The 20,625-nt window shown below is 36.1% G+C and overlaps 1 protein-coding gene across 1 annotated transcript in view; it reads right to left on the reverse strand.

Annotated features, from left to right (window-relative positions):
• ERCC6 (excision repair cross-complementation group 6) overlaps positions 1–19,724 on the reverse strand; it is a 42,801-nt gene extending 23,077 nt beyond the window's left edge. The window contains exons 1-6 of the mRNA XM_010000348.1: positions 19,300–19,724; positions 16,681–16,801; positions 14,174–14,282; positions 12,253–12,979; positions 4,700–4,825; positions 869–1,027 (exon numbers count right to left, since the gene is read on the reverse strand). Of these exons, the coding sequence (XP_009998650.1) occupies positions 869–1,027; positions 4,700–4,825; positions 12,253–12,979; positions 14,174–14,282; positions 16,681–16,801; positions 19,300–19,724 (1,667 nt within the window). The remainder of the gene's footprint in view (positions 1–868; positions 1,028–4,699; positions 4,826–12,252; positions 12,980–14,173; positions 14,283–16,680; positions 16,802–19,299) is intronic.
• Positions 19,725–20,625: the final 901 nt, after the last annotated feature.

Genomic DNA, 20,625 nt, shown 5'->3' on the forward strand with positions numbered 1-20,625 from the left:
CTGCTGAACATAATGTAAATGTGCCTCTATATCAAGTTGATTACTTTTGTTTAGTATGGTACTATGGCATTTGCTTAAATACATGTAGTAATTAACATCAGGTAAACAGGCCAACAGAACTAGAAAAATCAAGTCGTATTCATGCGTGCATTTGTAAATCCAAGGACACCAACAAGTATCTTTCTGGTAATTTCACCCATGAGAAAGGAATTTTAAAGCATTGTTCAGTAACAAAACAAGTATAAAACATCTTGTTAAAAAGGCCAGTTACTCTTAACAGTTTTTAAAAGCAACAACAACAAAAAAACAGCAGATGGAAATTCCTCTGTATAAGTTACTGTTTTTCTATTACTACCACTTTTTTGACATGGATAATTTCCTGCCAGTCAGAAACTCTTAACTTTCATTGCAAATCAGCCTGCTGCTTCCTGTAAAGCATCTAACTGGTGGCTTGCCAGAACAAATATTTTAAGGTAAAATTTAATAAATGGAACTAAAGGTATTACATCTAATTTAAAATTCCATATTGTGTAAACTATTGATATTAATGTAATTGAGTTTGTAAACAACCCATTTGTGGAAGCTAACCTTAGACACTGTATTGACCCAAAATATCTAGTGCAGCTCATCTGCAAAATGAAGCATCAATGCCTGGAATTCATTAAAAGTGTTACATGTTTAATTTTTCCTGCCCTACAGCTCCATTGTCTCGTAAAATTTTTCCTTTGATGTCCCCCACTAAAAGAATTAAAGGAATATTGTAATTGAAATGTCATTAATAATTCACAGGACCCTCCTCCAACAGCAATCCATCTGATGAAATATTAATTGAGTTCCACAGACTGACAGTCTGCAGAGGAGCACTTGCCTGTAATTTGAACCACGAGTCCTGATCTTGCTGTAGCTCAGACCTGCCAAGAAGGCAATTATCTGGATGGTCTTGCCCAATCCCATCTCATCTCCCAGAATTCCTCCTGCCTGCTGGCAGTGCAATTCCCAGAGCCACCTAACACCTGTCTGCTGGTACCTAAAACAAGGAAAAAGAAGATGGCAAATGTTGGATAATACAGATCATAACAGAAAGTACTCATGAATTAATCATTTGCGAAGGTTCTTATACTAGTTACAGTAACACGCTGGATGTGTGTTTTACATGATTACTGTATTTACTAGATCATGTATTTTTGATGCAGTCAGACATTACATGTGACTTTCATTCTTTACGCAACACAAACATTTCTAATTAAACTGATAGTCATAGTAATTAGAGGGTATTTTATTCCATGTATATTTTAAGTGTTAAAAGCAACTTGGAAACCTACTTTAACAAAGCGTTATATTTCCAGAAATGATGACATGTAAAGGTCTAGTAAATTATCTTATTTGGAACATATACCTGGAACTGAAGGAAACATTTGACTTGTAAGGGGTACAGACTTTATACTACACTGTGAAAACTTATCACATCTACCAAAGCATGTTATCTTTTTACATACATTCATTTAATAGCATTTAGTTTCTTTCAATGAAGAAAAAAGCCAACAAGGTATAATGGTTTGGAAGACAACGTGGTATGCAGCAGAGCACTATTTTGTGAGAATATCAAAGCAGTTTCTACTTCTAGCCATTCACTAGAAATTGTATAAGAAACAATGTAAAACACATTCTAATAAAAAGAAACAGATTAGAAAGCAAGATTTACAGTGGCAAGTGCAAAAGGCAGAGATTAAATGCTGGTCTGAGAATCACTTCAGGATATGCTTTTTGATAATATATGAAATAGTGAGATCAGTATGAATAACATGTGTGGGTTAAATTTCAGCACTTCTGTGCCTTGTAACTTGGAGGAAGAACAAAGTCATTAATACAATTTTTTTCATGGCATGCAATGCCTTTTTTTTTTTTTTTGTTAAGTAGGGATTGTGCACTTTAGAGCATTGTCTTGTGTGCATTTCAAAAACCTGTTTCACTCTTTGAACAAATAGTATTTAGGACTACTGATAGTTAATGACACTAGTATTTTCAAAGTACTATTAAAAATCAATTTATGATGAGTTCTGTATGGATTTAGAGAATACTAAACAGAGACAAAAAAACAGCTTGAGTAGTTAGAGTAGGGATTGTGCACTTTAGAGCATTGTCTTGTGTGCATTTCAAAAACCTGTTTCACTCTTTGAACAAATAGTATTTAGGACTACTGATAGTTAATGACACTAGTATTTTCAAAGTACTATTAAAAATCAATTTATGATGAGTTCTGTATGGATTTAGAGAATACTAAACAGAGACAAAAAAACAGCTTGAGTAGTTAGAAAAAGATGGTCAAAGAACAAATCTAATGGTTCAGGCATCACACTAGCTGCTGGTGTCTCAAACACATTATGCCAAGAAGCCCTTAAAAACGCCCTTTTATTAGAAATTAATTCACCTTAAAAATACAGCAATCTAAAAGGCAACTATGATATGGCTTGCAGGATTAGCTATAATTGGGTTAAGACGACACCATTTTATAAAGACAAAACATTTTCTGATGGAAATATTAAAGAATTGGAGAGAACTTTAATACCAGTTAGAAGCTGTTCCTCTAGACTAATGTTCAGCATGTCTTTTCAGAAGACAACTACTCAAGAACTTCCTGACATTATTCTGTATTATTTCTTAGGATCACATTCAGTGCTTAAAAGCTAGCTGAATTTATAAGTGTTCTCCATCTTTGCCCTTCTATCGAGAAAGTTTCACAGTAGACAATTAAGCTTGTGAAAAATTCTGCTCCAAGGTTATCTAGAAGTTGAACAGATGCAGGTTCCTTCTTTGTATCATCATATAAACATGCCATAATTGCAACTATATACAAGTATAAAAAAACCCCCACACCTGAAATAACTTTTTATTATTATATGGAGATAATATACTTTTTGATCTTGTGCTTCCGTTGCATCAGTTTTTGTTCCATTTTTTACTCCAAAAATACAGAGAAATTACAAAAAAAGGTGCTTTGTCTTTGGAAATAGTTAGCTTTAGTTTGTATTTCACATGAGCAATCATGCTGTGAAGCATCTCTCAAAATTCACCACAGCAGAGAGTAGAGTTTAACTGCATTGTTGCTGAGACAAAATTTCCTTTTAGACATATCAGGGAAATCACACACTGAAAGAAATTTTAAAAAATAAACTGGATTTTTTGTTTATACAGCCAGCATTTTCTCAGGCTAAGTGCAGACAGTATAAGGCAATGTTTGTAAGTCAGTCTTGTTCACTATGTTTCCTTTTGTTCCACAGCAGCACCAATAGCATTCTTGCTGGAAGCTCCTCAAAGCAGGCAAGTATATAGGGAAGAAGCAGATTGTCCACTTTGACAGGCTTACCAAAGGATGAGTCTACTATTTCTAGTGTGAGAGAACTTCTTTGAAATCAAATTCAACCATGCAGGAACCATGCACTTACAGAATACTGCTATACATGTCCTTGGGTCAATACACTGACATGTTTTGTATTAAACTTGCTCAGAACTCAAAGTTTAATGCTTATTGACTATGGGCCTTCCTACATTGGAGATTTCAGCATGTAGGTTATAATTCAGATGAATCACTCATCTCAATCGATCTTTGAACCGCTTCAGAAGTTTTGCCAACTGACTCATGCTTGCAGGGATACCCTTCATTAGTGAGGCTGATATCTCCAAGATTAATTTTTAGTTGTCTGCCTTATTTCAATTCCCTTTGGGTTGCCTAGACCACATATCCGTTCTCAGGATGATGAGTACCTTTGCATAAACAACTGGAGACCACATATTGGCTGTGTATGGTCCTGACAATCAGGTCATTAATTCAACTCCATTTCAGAGCTAGTACTTTCCTTCTGAGGAACTGCAGGACAACAGTAATAATTTCTTTGAGGTTTAGGCTAAATGGTCCTGTTGGAAGGGATATCACGCATGCCTGTTATAAACCAGGGCTTTCCACTACACTAATTGTAAGATTTTAGAGAGCTAGCTTTTGAAAGAGAAGATATTTTCCCTGCTGTGCAAAACGTTGCCAACAAAAACTAATTCAAGCCTATTATGCACGAAAGTTAAGGGAGAGATAATGGATGAAACTAACTTGTCAGCTGCTAGCTTGTTTGGGCTGCCTTTTGTAAACAGGTTTTTTGAGATGAACTTGAGCATATCACTGGGCACCATGGTCCCAAAACCTGCAACAGAAAGCAGTCATGCCCAAATCTGTAATCCAGAATAACTAAAGAATGAGTTGTAGAGTCTTTATCTCCTATTAAAGGCATTAAGATATTTCTTGTTTTCATTATCAAAACTTGCCAACATTTTGTTTTTTAAAGTAAAGTGATTCTACCATTCCACACTTGAATTAAAAGAAAGCACTTATCAATAAAATAAATAATTTATAAAAACAGTCAATGAGAGCTTCCCATTTCATTGTTTAGCTAATATGAGTTCATAATATTCATATAAGTCAGCTATTGTGTATTTTCATGGAACTTCATTTTGTGCTTGTAATAAATTACTTTCCTCAAGGTTTGATCCTGGAGCTTTTTTTAAAGAAATAATCCTACAGAAGCAATTGAAGTAAATGTTGAGGCATCATTCACTTAAGTAAAAGTTACAGCAAAGGGCATCCCAAAATCACAGACTTAATACTAATATTAATAGCATACAGTGGCATAATATTAAAATATACAATACATACTTGAAAAGCTTTTTGAAGAGAAATCCTGGTACTTTGAAACCTTCTTCAAATTCAGTGTCACTTTCTTCAGAAAGTTCCTCAGCTATTTGATGTTCTTTGTCCTTCAATCGTTCTTTTTGCCACCTCCTAGAATGACACAGAGAGTCAACAACATTCAATTATAGCACAGAAAATAAAGTATATGAAAACTACACTGAATTTTTCAGTCAGGTAAAAATCACAACAAAAATGCATTCTCTGATGTTATGGTGTAAATAGTAATCCTCTGGAGGACAAAATTATGCAAGTAAATGCTCAAACTATTTGACATATTAGAAGGTACGTGAACTGACTAGTTATAAGCCTTCAGAGTTGTATAGCTAGTTACAGTTTCTATAGAGAGAAATACTAATAAAATGGAATCAACAGTTACCACTATCAAAAAAATCTGGCTACTTTAAAATTCTAAACCTACTTAAAAGCCCCCACAAGAACATCAATGAGGCTTAGGTATTGCAAAGTTATTTTATTCATTTAACCAAATACTTAAATGTTACTTATATTACTGTTCTGGATACAGCACAAAAGCAGCTGTATTTAATCCCATAAAAAGGATGAAGGAGACCTGATAGTCTAGAAGTATCTGAAATGTAAAACATGAAGACTAAAATTGTTCAGATCCCAAAGAACTGTAACACTGGTGATGGGATGAAAAGAAGCACATGGAAAATTCAGGCCAGAAATGCAAGTTAAGCTACATAGAACTGAAACCTACTGCATAAAGTGACAAGCATCCTCCTGAGTGAGAAGCTGAAAAGCTCATCTGTCCAGTCTTTTAACTCGGCATTGAAGAAACCCTAGAGAATGCACTCTAGAACAGTCCTGCAGCAACTGGATGGAGGAGGACCGGACAAGCTGAAAGAGCTTCCCAGTGCACCTCCAGTTTCTGAATGACAAGCATTACAGGTGAGTAAATAGTCCCCTCAGGGTGACATTTTACCATTTACCCATTACAAAACAAGGTTCTCATTAGCTTAGCTTGCCTATGTTGCAGGAAAAAAAAAAAAAAAAAGACAGGATAATGGATTTACAGTGTTCTAAAAAACTAAACAATGCCCCCAACCTCTTTCCCCAAAACACACTCTATATTCTGGAAAAAAAGGATTTCTGAATTATTTAAAAATGAGGAAATCCACATTTTCCTCTTTTTAAAATGTGGTGTTTTGGGTTTTTTTTAAAGTTATTTATCTGATTTTTCTGTGCAGCTCTGCATTGCTTTCAACCAAAGATAAAGTGCATCTAGAGGTTGACATGTAAACTGTATTGTATCTCCAGCCTTGCTATGCGCAATTAAGTGTGCTTTAAGCTTATGGGCTGAGCACCTTATGTTTTCAAACCTACTAGCCCAATTTTATCCACATCAGGAAAAAGAAGCACAATCATAAAAATGTTAATTTCTTGCCCAAAGTTGACAATACCATCAATCAACTACAGAAACATAACCTAAACAGCTTCATTATCTTGATTTATATCCTGACCTAACTAGCCAAAAGGAAGGAGACAGAACTCACTATAAACATTTACCTCAAACAACTGCTCATAAGACAGTTACCATCCCTGACATTTTGCACTTCCAACCTGGTAAAGCTGAAGACACTATAAAACATCTCCCACATTGCTTCAAGTCTTTAAGACTTCAGCCATCCTGTTGTCCAGCTCAGTGATATTAAGACCAGACAGCTGGCACAGTATCATGTACAGTACCATAATTCCTTCCAGCCTGATATGAGAATTGCCTTCTCCACCAGAGAAAAGTCCTCTCAGTTAAAACAATTTTAAATAAAATGTAATTCAAGTTTTCTATCTTGAACACATCAGTGAATAAAAAAAAAAAAAAAAAAAAAAAAAAAAAAGAGGCAATGAAGGTCTGGTGTTTCCTTTGTATTTTTTAACTACATTAGACCAACAATGCCTGTCTTCTTAGGGACACTATTCTGAATTCTCTGGTATGAAATAAGGTGAAAAGAGACTAACAGAGATGCTTCTTGCTGTTAGGTGATTCAAAATCATCTTCTACAGTGTCTGTAAACTCATAACATGACTTCACTTCAAACTGCTTTTTCTCCAGTGGCAGCATTAAAAGAGTTTCTATTGTCTTCCTGACCATTCACTTCACAGAAACTTGTTTAAACTTTCACTTAGAAGATTGTTGTGTCTCTTGCAAGTTTGTTTAACTTTGTTCATTTCAGGAAATAATGTATCCAGTTAAGCAATAAAGAACTTACTAAAATATACAAAGTATCAATATTTTACCCACAGATACTTTTATATCCTAACACAAGAATGGAAAGCTCTATCTTAGACTAGAAGTCTGTTAAATGTTTGATTTAGGAAAATAGCATTCATGCTCCAGAGTCTAACAAGGAAAAATGACACATTCTAGAGGCACAGCATAAAAATGTATTTATTTTTGCTCAATACTACAATGTTGTGCCACTAGGCACAGATGGTCAATTACTCTTCTGAGTTCCAGAAGAAGATCAACGATTCAAACTGACAAATGCTGACAGTCATTGCTTCAGACTGTGTCATTATAGGAACTAAGACATATCAGAACTTTATTATTTTATCTGACTGGGTTATGACAAGAGACAAACGAAGGAAGCAAACTCCTACTTACTACAATAAAATAAAACAACTGTAGATTATGAAGCTCCCAATGTGACAGCTACGTAAAGAATTCATATTAAACTCTAGCAGGGCAATAATCTGTACAAGAGTTTGCTTGTAATTCTATATTCCAATATGAATCGCCACTAGCCAACATCGGAGCTTGTCTCCCCTGGGAAGAAACAGGTTGCCCTCTAGTGTACATTAAAAAAAGTGATCCAGAAACGACCAAGAAGAAATGTTTCTGAGATTAGCTGGTAGCTGACATGGAATTTTAGGCAAGACACCTGTATATACTACATTTTCCGCAAGTAATGTGATCAATGTTGGGATTTCTCTTAAAAATTATTAGACACTTAGAAAATACATGTCTACAATTTGAACGAATAAATCTCATATTTAACTTTCCTAAATAAAAGTTTATTCTACACATGCACTGTACCTGTTACTTTACTGAAGTGCATAATTATACAAGGTGTAGTATGGAAAGCTCCGGTGCTCATCTCTTCCAAAGGGCTGAATGTTTTTTCCCCACTCAATTACCAGCATAAAGAAAAAGCAGCAAATTGTTGTTACGACTAACAACTTCCAAGGTTTGAAGAAGCTATTAAGTTTTTGAAAGACTGTGAACTGAATCTAAAGCATTGTATTAAGATATTCAGCACTAAAACTTTATTTGGCTGAAACAATGGGAAGACAAGCACTATTTGCTAGACTAGATTGGTCAGCTGGTCAGTCTGGTCCTGTATTTTTCTCCATAAGTCAAGCTTTGGAGGGAGAAAGAGCAGTGGCTTGTATTTGACATTATTACACAGTAAAATACTGGCCATTTGATCAATATATTCCTTTTGTGTATCCTCAGTCAAACATCAACAATACGCCTAATATGACTCTAGAAAATAAAAGCATGATCTTTGAGACATCTATTTTATGTTGGCCATAGTCACTGACATATATAAAATTTTACCCTGAAAGTGCAGTATGAAAGCCATATATCATACAATTAAATCTTTCTTAATATAAGAATGTATTCAGATACTAAGCCCATTTCCCACTTATTGCAATACCCTAGAAAGAAATTCTGCATCCAAAACAGTAATGAGCACAATTTGATTTTTTAAAAAAACAACACAGGAACCAAGCTGAGTGTTTAATATAGTTTGCATTTGGAAGCACAATATGTTTTCTATTTTAGACAGCTAAGAATCCCTTACAGATTATTCTAATTTGTTAAACTGAAGCATTCAGCATTACTTTTCTGATCTAACTTTTTTATGGTCTATATGGGTGGATTTAATTGGTATGTCCTAACAGATGAAATACATGCAGTTAGTACCACAAGTCTCCATAAGTAAATTAAGACTGATGTAGACAATTACACACTTGAGCTTAGAATGAAAGGTGTATTCAGTGAGTGAGCTAAAATATATCTTCATTTGTGTCTTCTCTTTGTCATTTTAAAGAGCAGTTAGGATGCTCTAAGAAAGTATCTTTCAGGAAAGGTAATATTTAATCCTTTTTTAATTTATAACTCTGAAACACCAAGAGATTTGGTGACTCAGATGCTTCAAAGAGAATTAGCACATTAAAGCTGATCTGATTTCACAAAAACAACTTATTTTTAAGTGTATTTTATTTTTTTTATTTGATTCTTTTCATTAACTGCCTTGTGCACCGATAGCCACGACTTCTAGATGCTTGGGTATCACCTGGGAGACATGGAAAGAAGCAGTTTTTTTAGTCTTACCTCTGAGCACTTGACACCATATGAATGAAGAGCTATTTGAACAACTGTACTCTATAAACATTTTTGCTTTCTTTTGACTCCAAGCTATTACCTTATGCAGATCCTGTATTAATTATGTCAATAATGTAACATTAATTACATAGATTAATAAGCAAAGATTACTTGATTATACTTATGCTTTGTATTTTAATACATACAAAGGAAAGGTTTGATTAATATGTAAAACCCCCAAATTATTATTGATAAATTGTAGTTTCCACAACTACAAAGTCTTGAGAACAATACAAGAAAATCATGCAGTTCTCTTGTTGAGAACATGGAACATTTATTTCCTTATATTTATTTATATTTAATATGCATACAAGGTTACTTTTATTTTGTAGGTAAAAGCTGAAAACAGGTGCATTTTCACCCATTCAACAGTCTTCAGAGAAACTGTCTCTGCCCTGACCTGACCATTCCACCCGGCAACACGCTAAGATTCCATCAGCACCAACTCTGAAGACTTCTAGAAAAAGAGGGTTGTTGCTGGGCATGACAAAGTATATATCAATTACATACCTGTTGATGGAGATCAAGTCTCTGAGACTTTCAGTATCATCCTAGAAACTGATTACCTAATCCTCTGGATTCAGCTGGTAATAGCCAGAATGACAGACAGCTGGAAGTGACAATATGCTACTTTTCACTGAATCTAAAACCTATCTTTTAGCTGCTTGACATTATCCTATTTATTTACCTTGCTCTCCATAACCCTGGAATTCCTTACTACTGATCATTATTCTTACAAATTATGATTTACTTCAGATGTCAACTTTTTCAGAACAGAAGGTATTTCCCTTGTATGTCTGCACAGCACTAGTAACAGTAACAAGAGAAAGGCAAGATCCATGCAGGTGAAAAAAAATGAAATTATTAAGAGGGTGAGCTGAATTCTCTATAGCTAACTTGTACTTTTTCATGATCACATCTTGCTTTGAGTGACTAGGCTGACCACTGCAAGTAGGCTTTAGAAGGTAAGGAAAACATAAGAGTGCTCTCCCACCTGTCCTGTTTACTGCAGAAAACACCAGCTCCTTTTCTGAAAACAGTCTTGTTCCAGAGATGTTACACAGTCCTGCAGCTAGCTAATTATCATGCTTTAACAGCATCATGGTATTTTCCCCCTGACACAGACCAAGCTCTTCAAGTCCCATCGCTGAAAAGTTTTAATGTAAAGGAAACTCATTTTCAGTCTTTAAGAGTGTAGGACTGTATTCAGTGCCAAGCACAAGACTAGATGTTCAGAAGACTAAAGTAATCCTGAAGGATTTTCCCCTGCCTCTCTCAGGGGTAAAATATACCATAATCTTACCCATTTGTTTGCATTCAAAAGTGAAAGTGACATGAAACAAGACATAAACGTAAGCAAATGACAGCATTTCTATAGCATTCTTAATATGTTTCTTAATTCACTACATTTTATTTTCTCATGGCATTTCCCATAATGAAGATTACCTGGGGGTGTCAGCATAAAAACATCAATGTGGACAGCTGCAGCTTAACAGCCACAATAACTGTAGCTATGAAATTTTTAAGAGATGTAGTGCTTTGGTAGCAATTATAGTTATTGATATTTCTAAAATTCATTTAGGCTTTTATTGTAACTTTAGTAACCACAAGAAATGTAGTCTATGATATGAGTTTGCTAAGAATAAATTGTCACAATCTTAACGTTATTAAAAAACGTGTTTGAATGAATTTAAATTGTGAGTCATATTAAAACTTTCAATCAAAATAAATTACTCTTGATGAAAACACTGAATTAAAAATGATTTAATATTGGTCTAATTTAAATGTGGGGAGTACAGTTTTATTCAATAAAATAGTAAATAGTTTTCCAAGTAAGTCCAATTAATTTTTGTTAATATATCCAATTAAAAACATACTTTGCTTTGACCCTTTGGACATAGCTCAGACTAGCCTCTTGCCAAAATCTATTCAAGGATAATGAATTATGCGTTAACTTTGAAAAGCAGTGTCCTGGAATTGCAAATCTATTGCCTCATATCAGCTCCTGATCTGCTTTGTAACCTGGGATGTGAAAGTGAAGTTAGGCTCTTCTTATCATTGGCTTTGTTACCAGTAATTCTCCATGAGCACCTCTACTATCAGAAGATACCTCTTCTTCCACAGCAGGTCAGGTTCTCGCAACTGGAAGAGATGGTGTTTGTACCTCTACTTCTTGAGCTTTTCTCTGATACAGCTTCATTTAAATCCATAAGACTTTATAATTCCATGGAAGTGTAAAATTTGAGTCTCCCAAGCATTAACCAAATTCCTATGGTAGGCCTTATCACTACACCATCCTCCACTGACAGCCCTAGTGCCTATTCTTCCTTTCACTCTAGAGCAGCTGCTTTCAGGTTGAATCCATGATTGATGAAACTACTTGAAGGACATTGAATAAAGGAAATCAATTAACATAAGCATGCCATTCACAAGCTGAAGTTCATTGAATGAAGGTCAACAGACTAGAAAGGGACAATATACCAGTGCTTGGAAAACAATTTACACAAACAAAATAACCATTTTAGTGATCTCAATCTTTTGACTCCTACTAAGTGAAGAAATACATTTAGCATTACTGGCATGTCTGGCTAGCATTTTAAGAGCTTGAGAAATTACATGTCACTTTGTTGCCCCTTGAAAACATTTTCTGAGCAGTTCCAAAAAAGGAAAACTTTCTCAGTATTACTGTTGGGAGTTGAACAGCTGTACTATCACTAGAGAAAGCATCTCAACAGCACACTGTAGCCACAGAGAGATCATCAACACACAGGTTACACAAACTTCACAAAGCACAGGTGTTTCAGCTGCCATTTTCAAAACCAACTTGTTTTCTTAGTTGTTTTTTCCAACCTAACATAGTTTGTTTATTCGAAGATGCTGATTCTCATCAGAAACCTTAGTCAGTTTACAGCCTTAGGTCATTGTAACAACAGAAAATACCGCTACTACCCCACTGTCACTATCTCTCTAGGTAAGGATATTTTTACCCTCACTCTCATCAAGAACAAAGGAGGAAAATCAGTGTCAAACAGAGTTGCTTCTTTTAGACTTGACTAACAGCAGTATAAATTTTTTAATGTTACTATTAAAGATGACCAAGACTAACCTTAGTCTCTGTTTATAATAGGCTTCATCTCCATCATCTCTCCATCTCTTTACTTTGCGCTTCCCCAGTATATGCTCTTCTTCCTCAGAGCTTGGAATGAAGTCAACATCATCTTCAGCTTCTTTAAAATCTCTCTTCACCAAATGTTTTCTTTTTCTTGACAAATTCCTGAGTTCATAATCAGAATCATTCTCAGCATGAGAAGATGCCTGCTCCTCCTCCTCATCCGCTACTTCTGGATTGAAGAGCTCTTCATCAGGTATGTACTCAGACTCTCCACTATCATCCTCCTGTTCACACTTGAACTTCTTGGTCTCAAGATACTTCTTTTCTTTCGGAATCTTTGCCTTTGATTGAATCTGAAGGGCATGTTTCTGAAGTCTTCTCATGTGTTTTTTTAAGCGCTTGTCTGTTTTTGATAGGGCTTTACCATTTTTTTCCGTTGTAGTAGATGTGGGAGCTACACACTGAACATTTTTGGCTTGTGCTTTCTTCTTCACTCCTTTGTGAAGAGATAACTTCTTTCTTTCAGATGACAGCTTAGCTTGGTCTGCTAAGTACTTCTCAAAATCAGATTCTTCATTTAGCATTAATCGTCGTGTGTTCCTCTCTGGCTTCTGAGGTATTTTGGTTCCAAATGGAGTCATCTGGCCTGTACGAATAAGCTCTTCCCATTCTGTTTCCTGAACAGGCATAAGCATACTGCCAAGACTTGATGGACCAGGTTCTACAACAAAAATCAGAATATGCAGCATGCCTTTAACACCTTCTGAATTTCTCAAATACAGGAACAAGGGTGTTTTGTTTCAGTTTTCCTCCTCAAGCGTTATATATGCAATCAGTTTTTACATACAAATTAGAAGTCTAAATTACTGTCACACATAATACCTGAAGTTAAAAAAAGGTAAAACCCAACAAAACAAAAGGCACAGTATCCTACTGTGCATCACTGAAACAGGTTTAACAAGTAACCAGGATGCATCAGGCATGAAACTCCTCCCTCTCCACCCCCTCAAACTCCCATAACTGCTCAACACTGTCTCTCCTCTCTCAGGCTTCATTCACTTCCAAGTTACATTTCACCACACTGGGTACCTGAATTTTACTGCACAAACCCATTTAAAGAAAAAGAATTAAAGATGTTTTTCTACTAAGAAAAGTTTACTAAGGTTTTGACTCCCTTAAGTTTTTTTGAACCAGGAGAGAAGCATGAGCTCCAGCCACATCTGCAGTGGCCAAATAGTACAAGGGGTTTACATCTCTGTAAACAAAAATATAACCCAAAGGTGATATGTAGACATCAATGGGGTCCAAACGTGCCCTGCAGAAACCTGAGGATTAGTGATTGTGGCCACCATCTGGAGTGCAAAACCCACCTTCATGTTGCAGAGAGTAAGAACAAATACCTAGTGGAAAACAGAGAACAAATACCTTGCTTTGAAAAAGCCTTAATTTTAATAGTTTTCAGGTTTTTTTGAACCACAGTGCAGCCTGTAAAGAAGAAGCACTTCCCCCTTCCATTTGTACTGATACTTCCCAACAGTAAGAAAACACAATTTTGTTAATGCTGATTGATAGCATCCAGCATATAAAATGTAATTCAATCATAATGTTAGTAATCTTTATCAAATTAGCTGTGAAAAAATGTTAGGAATTCCAATTTATTAAGCCCAATACTCTAATGTGTCTCAGTCATCCCTACTGAGCTGAACACGGATTAACATCCATTTGCTAAAACTTCCCACATGAATATGCCATGATCTACAGTTCTGCAGGTGCAGAGAATGTGTTCTTAACTCTCTCTTTAAAGGCAAACCACTGAAATTTATTTCCGTATTGGCAAAGATCTTGCAAACAAGCTTAAAAAAAAAAAAAAGGCATTACATCAAAATAGAACAGAACTTTCAGCCTTCTCCCATACCTTCATCTTCCTCAAATTCAATCTCATGTACTTTATCAAGAATTTCTGTTCCACCAAGAACTGCTTGAAGACGTTTTTGTTTTGCTTTGATCTTCTTTAGCTGTTGCTCCTGGAATGACAAATAAATACAAAATTTACTTTTTAATCTGGTTTGTAAACTTGCTATCCTTCCAAACAAGACTTAAATTACTTTATTTGCAGTATTTTCCACCAGAATCTCATTTGAAACAAAAAAAAAAAGACATGCAAAACAGTGTCACCACAATCTGTGTAGGGCTCCAACACACAGAACACACACGTGTACAATCATCTTACAACATGCATAGTAAGATCATATTATTTATACATACACATTTAATGTGCACATGATGCATTTTCATATATATCCTTTGAGGTAATTTTATGAATGTGTTGGTTCTAGTGAAGGAAGCCCATCAAGCAGATTAGTGAGGTGCACAGAGAACACCAGAGGATCTGTTCATAATTTTCAAGACTGGGTTAACGGTTAATAGGCCACTAAGAACAGCTATAATATTTAATAAGACTTATCTCAAAAGTTATATAATGTTTTGTTAGAAAGAAACTGAAATTGTAAATCAGTCCATCATCCTAATTTTTTTTACACAGTTAATTCAGCAGTGGCCACAGATAATTTTAACAGCAAAAACTGTAACGAGAAATCACTTTTAAAAAAATGAGTGAAAAAAATCAACATTACAGATGCTGTAATAAGTGTAGCTCATTACTGATATGAAAATAATTCACAGCTGGCTCTTCTGTTACATCTTTTATCTGATTTTAATATCCTCAACTGTATATCTAGTTGTGATGTTGTGATTCCTTGGTGTTGCTCACTTTCATTTATGAAACAAGAAATTCCAAATATTAAAACAAAGATATAGGCAATGTAAATGTCCTTATTTGTTCATTCCATTCTTTGGAAATATTTCCTTATGTAGAAAGGCACATACTTCAGTAAAATCAAGTTCATGGCAAAATAAGCTCATTTTTCTTTTTGGTGAAGAACAGTTCACTAGCCTGCCCATGTCTTCCTGTCGCATTTTTCAAACAGCAAAGGGTAAGTATACGGATGTATAGTACAATATATTACCTACTGTGTACGCACTATTATCACTATTATCCTTGCTACCAGAGTACTTTGTATCATAAAACAGTCTCTCTGTGACAGCTCTCAGGAAATACCCATCTTGTACCAGTCATTAATTTCCCATTTGTCTCAATAAGGGAAGAATTCAGTCTTCTTTAACATTTTTTTTTTTTTAAATATTACAAAAGAAGAGTACTAAAAGGCCTTTCTCTGTGCAAAAACTAGCTCAAGAGCAGATTTAAATACACTGCTTGCCTTCAAACAGTCTCAAGAGCATTTTGGATGCTATTAGGACCACTTTTACAGATTATAGCTTTCACACAGGGATTTATTTTTATACTTTGAAGATTTTTAGAGATCAATAACAATGAATTTGCACTGAGGTGTGAACTTACTCTGTGACTAACACCTGCATAAATTGCTTCAAGTAATACGAAAACATGCAAAATATAGCGTCCAATTGCATGATCATTTTTTAGTGGCTTGTCTGGCTTAATGCACTTATTCCCACTGCTTCCAGATACTTGTTCCTAGAGCTGTGGCCCTCTTCACTCTGTGGTCCAACTCACTCTTTTGATTGGTCAAAGTGTGAACATAGTGTTATCTGAGTTGCTGAAATGATCAAGGTTAAAAACCAAACAACTGAATGAGTCAGTAGCAAACAGCCTGAAACTGGGAAAAAGTGTCTGAGGGCAAAGGACAGTACATTTTGCAGTCAGGTTTAGCATCAGAGAAGGTATTAGGGTTCATTTCCATCAGTGAGCTGATAGTGCTACATTCCTGAACAGAAGCTTCTCTTTTCTCATCTTCTTACTATGCACTGCTGTACAGGTCTATTGCTTACATTACCTTGATGTCTGCTAAGATTGCTCTACAACTTCCTTCAATTCACTACTCTGTCAGAAAAAAAGCTGGAGCTGTTTCTGCCAAATCAATGAGTTAAAATGGCTCACAGAAGATAATGATCTGGACTGGTACAAGAAAGATACAATGAAAGAGGATTAAGGAAAGGGAGATGGAGAATGAAGACCATGAGAGCTGAGATTGAGGTCAACATTGAATCATGCCCTAACAACACTCTGCTCACTCTCCAAATACTACCAGGAGGGATTTAATTAAATTAATGCAAATCAGTCTACTGAGCAGTTCCTGAATTTCAGTCTTAGCCTGTTCTGAAACTCAGAATAAAAAAAAAAACATAAAAATCAGCTCTTACTATCATATCTTTAAATTACTTATTTACATGGTTTGGAAGAAAATTACACCGTTTAAAAAGGGAAGGAACAGCAACAGTAGACTGATTCTGAACTATGTAATTAAGAACTGTATCACATAATGCAAACCTTAACACAAAGTACACAGTAAGTGTGTCAGCAGGAGATTAATGTAATCCAATCACCTTGTTATATTTTTGCCGCTTTACAGAATCTAGTTTTCTGTTTATATCTTTGTTGTTGGCAGCTTGAGGTGAAAGTTGCTCAATAATTTTATTTATTTGTTTCAGAGATGTTGCACATGATCTGAAAAAACAAGATTGCAGTGCACTAGTCAATTCTAGAAAAAACCCCAGCACGTTCTCTATTCAGACAATTCAGAAATTCCAGTTTTAAGGTTAGATTAAAAAAGGTCTAAAGGTAAATTTCTAAATAAGCATCTTATATTTAAGCATCATAAATATTTTTTAACAAAATTTTGCCAGTATTACAATATCAAATGAAACTGAAGAAATCATTGCAGTGTTTAGTATTCAAAAGTTCCACATCTGATAATGATAATAAGCAAGTGATAGTCATTGCTTTTATTAAACAGCATAGAAAAAAAAAGGCAAGACAAAAATCTAAACGCGAAATCTCATGTTTTATTTTTTTAAGACTGTTTTAATAGTTTGACACCATTATAAGGAAGCCTATTTCTTTTATCTTTACACAAAGAATAGATTACAAGACACAAATACAATTCCAAGGAAGACAGACTATCTCAAAGAACTAACATCAACCAACATTAAACTTTCTTTATTCATGCACTACCATTTTTCATGTTTTCATTATGAAATTCAGACTGAATCACATACTATAATCTCGCATCATCTGTTTCCGCTTTTGAATTGATTTGCAAGGAATCTGCCAGGAAGGAAGCACTGTTCTGCTGTCAGAAGAGTCGAATCTAGCTTTGTTGATACAACTAGCAGAATACTTCATAAGGATACACAACTTAGCCTCTCAAAGCGTTATGAAAAAGGTCAAAGAAAACTCTTTACAATACCTGCAAAGCAGGCATTATTTCCCCCATATGCACGAAAAAAGCACTATTTGAGCCGCTTCAGTTGTCAAGGGTGGAATTGTTTGGCGTCATTTCTCTCTAGCTCTAATCTGGATTCTACCACTGCTCTCACAGGAGATATATTCTATCAGCTTCCCAGCTCTCACTGCCATCTTCACTTCTCAATTATCCTTCAACACTTTTGACCATCCCATCCCCTTTCTCAGTCTTCTGTTTCATTGCTGAAGTACATAATCCTCTTGCACATCTCCTACCTTTTGGCTCTTCCTTGGCCCTAGAGTCTCTTGACAAATGCCACTACTGCTTCCACAAAGCTTTAACAGGACTGCAGGATTTCAACAGGATTTCACTTCAACCTTCTGCTTCAATTTGTGTACATATTATAGAACCATGCAGCTCCTACTGTGAATTGTGTTCCAACTACTCAAAACCAATATTGCACTAACAGAAACTCTGTCATTCTCACAACATCATGCCTAATTTTGCATGCATTCACTGTGGTCCAGGACTTCAACCAACTCTATCACACTTTACTTATAAATCTTTACTTTTTTTAGTCCCTTTGTTCAACAAACCAGCTATATCTCCGCTAGTCCTCTCCAAATTAAACTTCCAGACTTGCACACTGTATCTTTTACAGAGGAGGTTCTACAGGTCTGCATAAATCGTGTCCCCTCACGTAAACTTCATGTTATGACTTTAGGTGGATGGTGAAAATAGAGGCATAAAAAATGTTAAAAATCACAGCATACTTCTTAAAGAAAACCAGGAACATATCAACTGACAGTACTGTACACCACTCTTACAAGAACCACATAATCTAATTGCAATGGTTATGCCGCTCCATTTTTCCTCTTAATGACCATCTCACTCCCTACCTCCTTCTGCTACACAACATCTGAAATTAGGTTTCAGCTTTGCAAACTTACTTAATTTCACATCTCCACACCCACACTGAAAAGCTAATGAAGTGCACAAAATTAAGCATATGCATAAGAAGAGAGCTATGCAAGAGTTCACGAATACCAGATGCCTACAACCCTCTGGAGCACTAAAACCCAGTATTAATGCAATAGATCAAGAGATGCACAGATAGAATTCTTTACCTGCAGCAGTTCACACAGTAACTCTACAATGAGACTAGAAACAGAAAAGGGGAATCTAAGATCAAAATTCAAAAGATTTGTGGCTCCCATTCCTGAAAGTCTTTTGCTATTAATATACCATGTTAATTAAGCATTTGATTCTTTTATGGTGTCATTAAGTACTTCATACAAGCACTTGTGATAAGGTTATTTTGGCTGTAGTACACTCAATGATATGGAGTCATCCAACTACAGAAAGAACATAATCAGAAGCAGACAACCCCATGAAGCACACAAAATTGAAGATGTGGCACTGTTTCCAACTATTACTTTGAGTAAGAGTATAATGCAGTTCAACACTGCCGAGAAAACAAATATTTTGAAAACATAGCAGACAAAGCAGTAAAAGAAGATGTATAGTCCACCGTTTCCTTGATGCCTGACTGAATTAGTCAAATAAGAGCAATGAAGCATTGCTCTGACCTGAAAAATATTTTCTCCTTTCTTAAATGGCAGGCGATGCAGAAGAGTACATGTGACCTAGTGCTTTCAAAACATCTTTTCAGCTTCCAACATTTTAAAAACATGAGACACCAAACCTCATTAGATAGTCAGTAACAGAAAGGAACAGTAAGGAAGGATGCAAAATTTACCTTAAGTCATCCAGTACTGCTGGATATTCTTTCTCTGCATCAGCTATTTTTGTTGCTTTATTAGCTTCATTAATTGCATTATCTACTTGCTGAAGAACTCCTTGTTCCAATACATCCTGGTCATAGACATCAACTCCTAAATCTTTGAGCTCAGCAGCCTGTGCACTATATGAGACAGACTGAATCTGCTGCCTGTTGATCTGCAAAAGGGGCTGTGCTCTTCTGGGCACCTCCAAAGGAACAACCATGGAAGCAGAAGACTGGCTGGCAGAGCTGGGAACTCTGTTACCCAAGTCACTGTTACAAATGCCATTTTCTTGCTCAGTTCCCAATCCCTCAGCATTATCCTGGCAATTATTGCTTGAAGCAGTAACAGGGTCTTGTTCTTGGATACTGTCTGGCAGGTGGCTGTTGTCTGTTGGCATCCTCTGCTCAAAGGCAACAAAGAAGAACCACATGATCATAACAACATTCAGACACACAAAGTTCCTCATAAAGACTGTGCCCAAATAAAAGTAAGCTAAACAACGAGCAAGTTGCTGTATGAGAAATTCTTGTTCCAAAACACCCAGTAGTATCTTCCTCCACAAACCCTCCCCCAAAAAGGCTTCTTCTCCACAGTAATTTCCTCAATCAAAAGGAAAAAGTGTTCAAAACCTCTCAAAGACAACTACACAGACTAATCCTGGGAGACACTGATATCATGACAAATAAAACAACCAGAAAAAATTACTGGCCTTGCCAGACAGCAAACTCAGTCTTGTGTGTAAATGGTCATGCTTCAGAAGACTGTGAAAAAAAAACATGTGCAACTTAACATTTCCAAAACAAAAAACCACACAAGTTGTTGAAATAGTGTAAGACTAGCATAGTGAAAGCACTGACGAGAACAGCTGGCTGTAGACTTTAGTTTGACAACGGAGCTCTGAGGTAGAACATAAAGCATCCTAGTTATTGGGAAATTAATCAGATTGACTTACCAAGCCAAGCCTGGAGCTAGCACTATTGAGAGCCTTCAGAGCGAGATGTGTTCTGAAAGGATGTAATTTTTTCTTATCAAATTCGGCGAGAAACAAGCGTTACTAACTTGCAGGAAGACATCAATGAGGCAGGTGGCTTCATCGGTAACCCCTCCTAGCACGGCAGCCCGTGGGTCTGTCCCAGCTCGCGGTTCCCTCCCATCGGCTTCCACGCACGCCTGGGCCTGCATTCAGGCAGCAGGACCCATGACAGGCCCGCGCACCGCCCGGCTGCCCCCGGGGCCCCATCCGCCCGCGGCCTGCACCGCTCCCCAGAGCCCCGCCGGCCCGGGGCAGGCCCAGCCCT

This window comes from Chaetura pelagica, unplaced genomic scaffold (assembly GCF_000747805.2).
Source record: "Chaetura pelagica isolate M959 unplaced genomic scaffold, ChaPel_1.0 scaffold156, whole genome shotgun sequence".
NCBI classification, from domain to species: Eukaryota; Metazoa; Chordata; class Aves; order Apodiformes; family Apodidae; genus Chaetura; species Chaetura pelagica.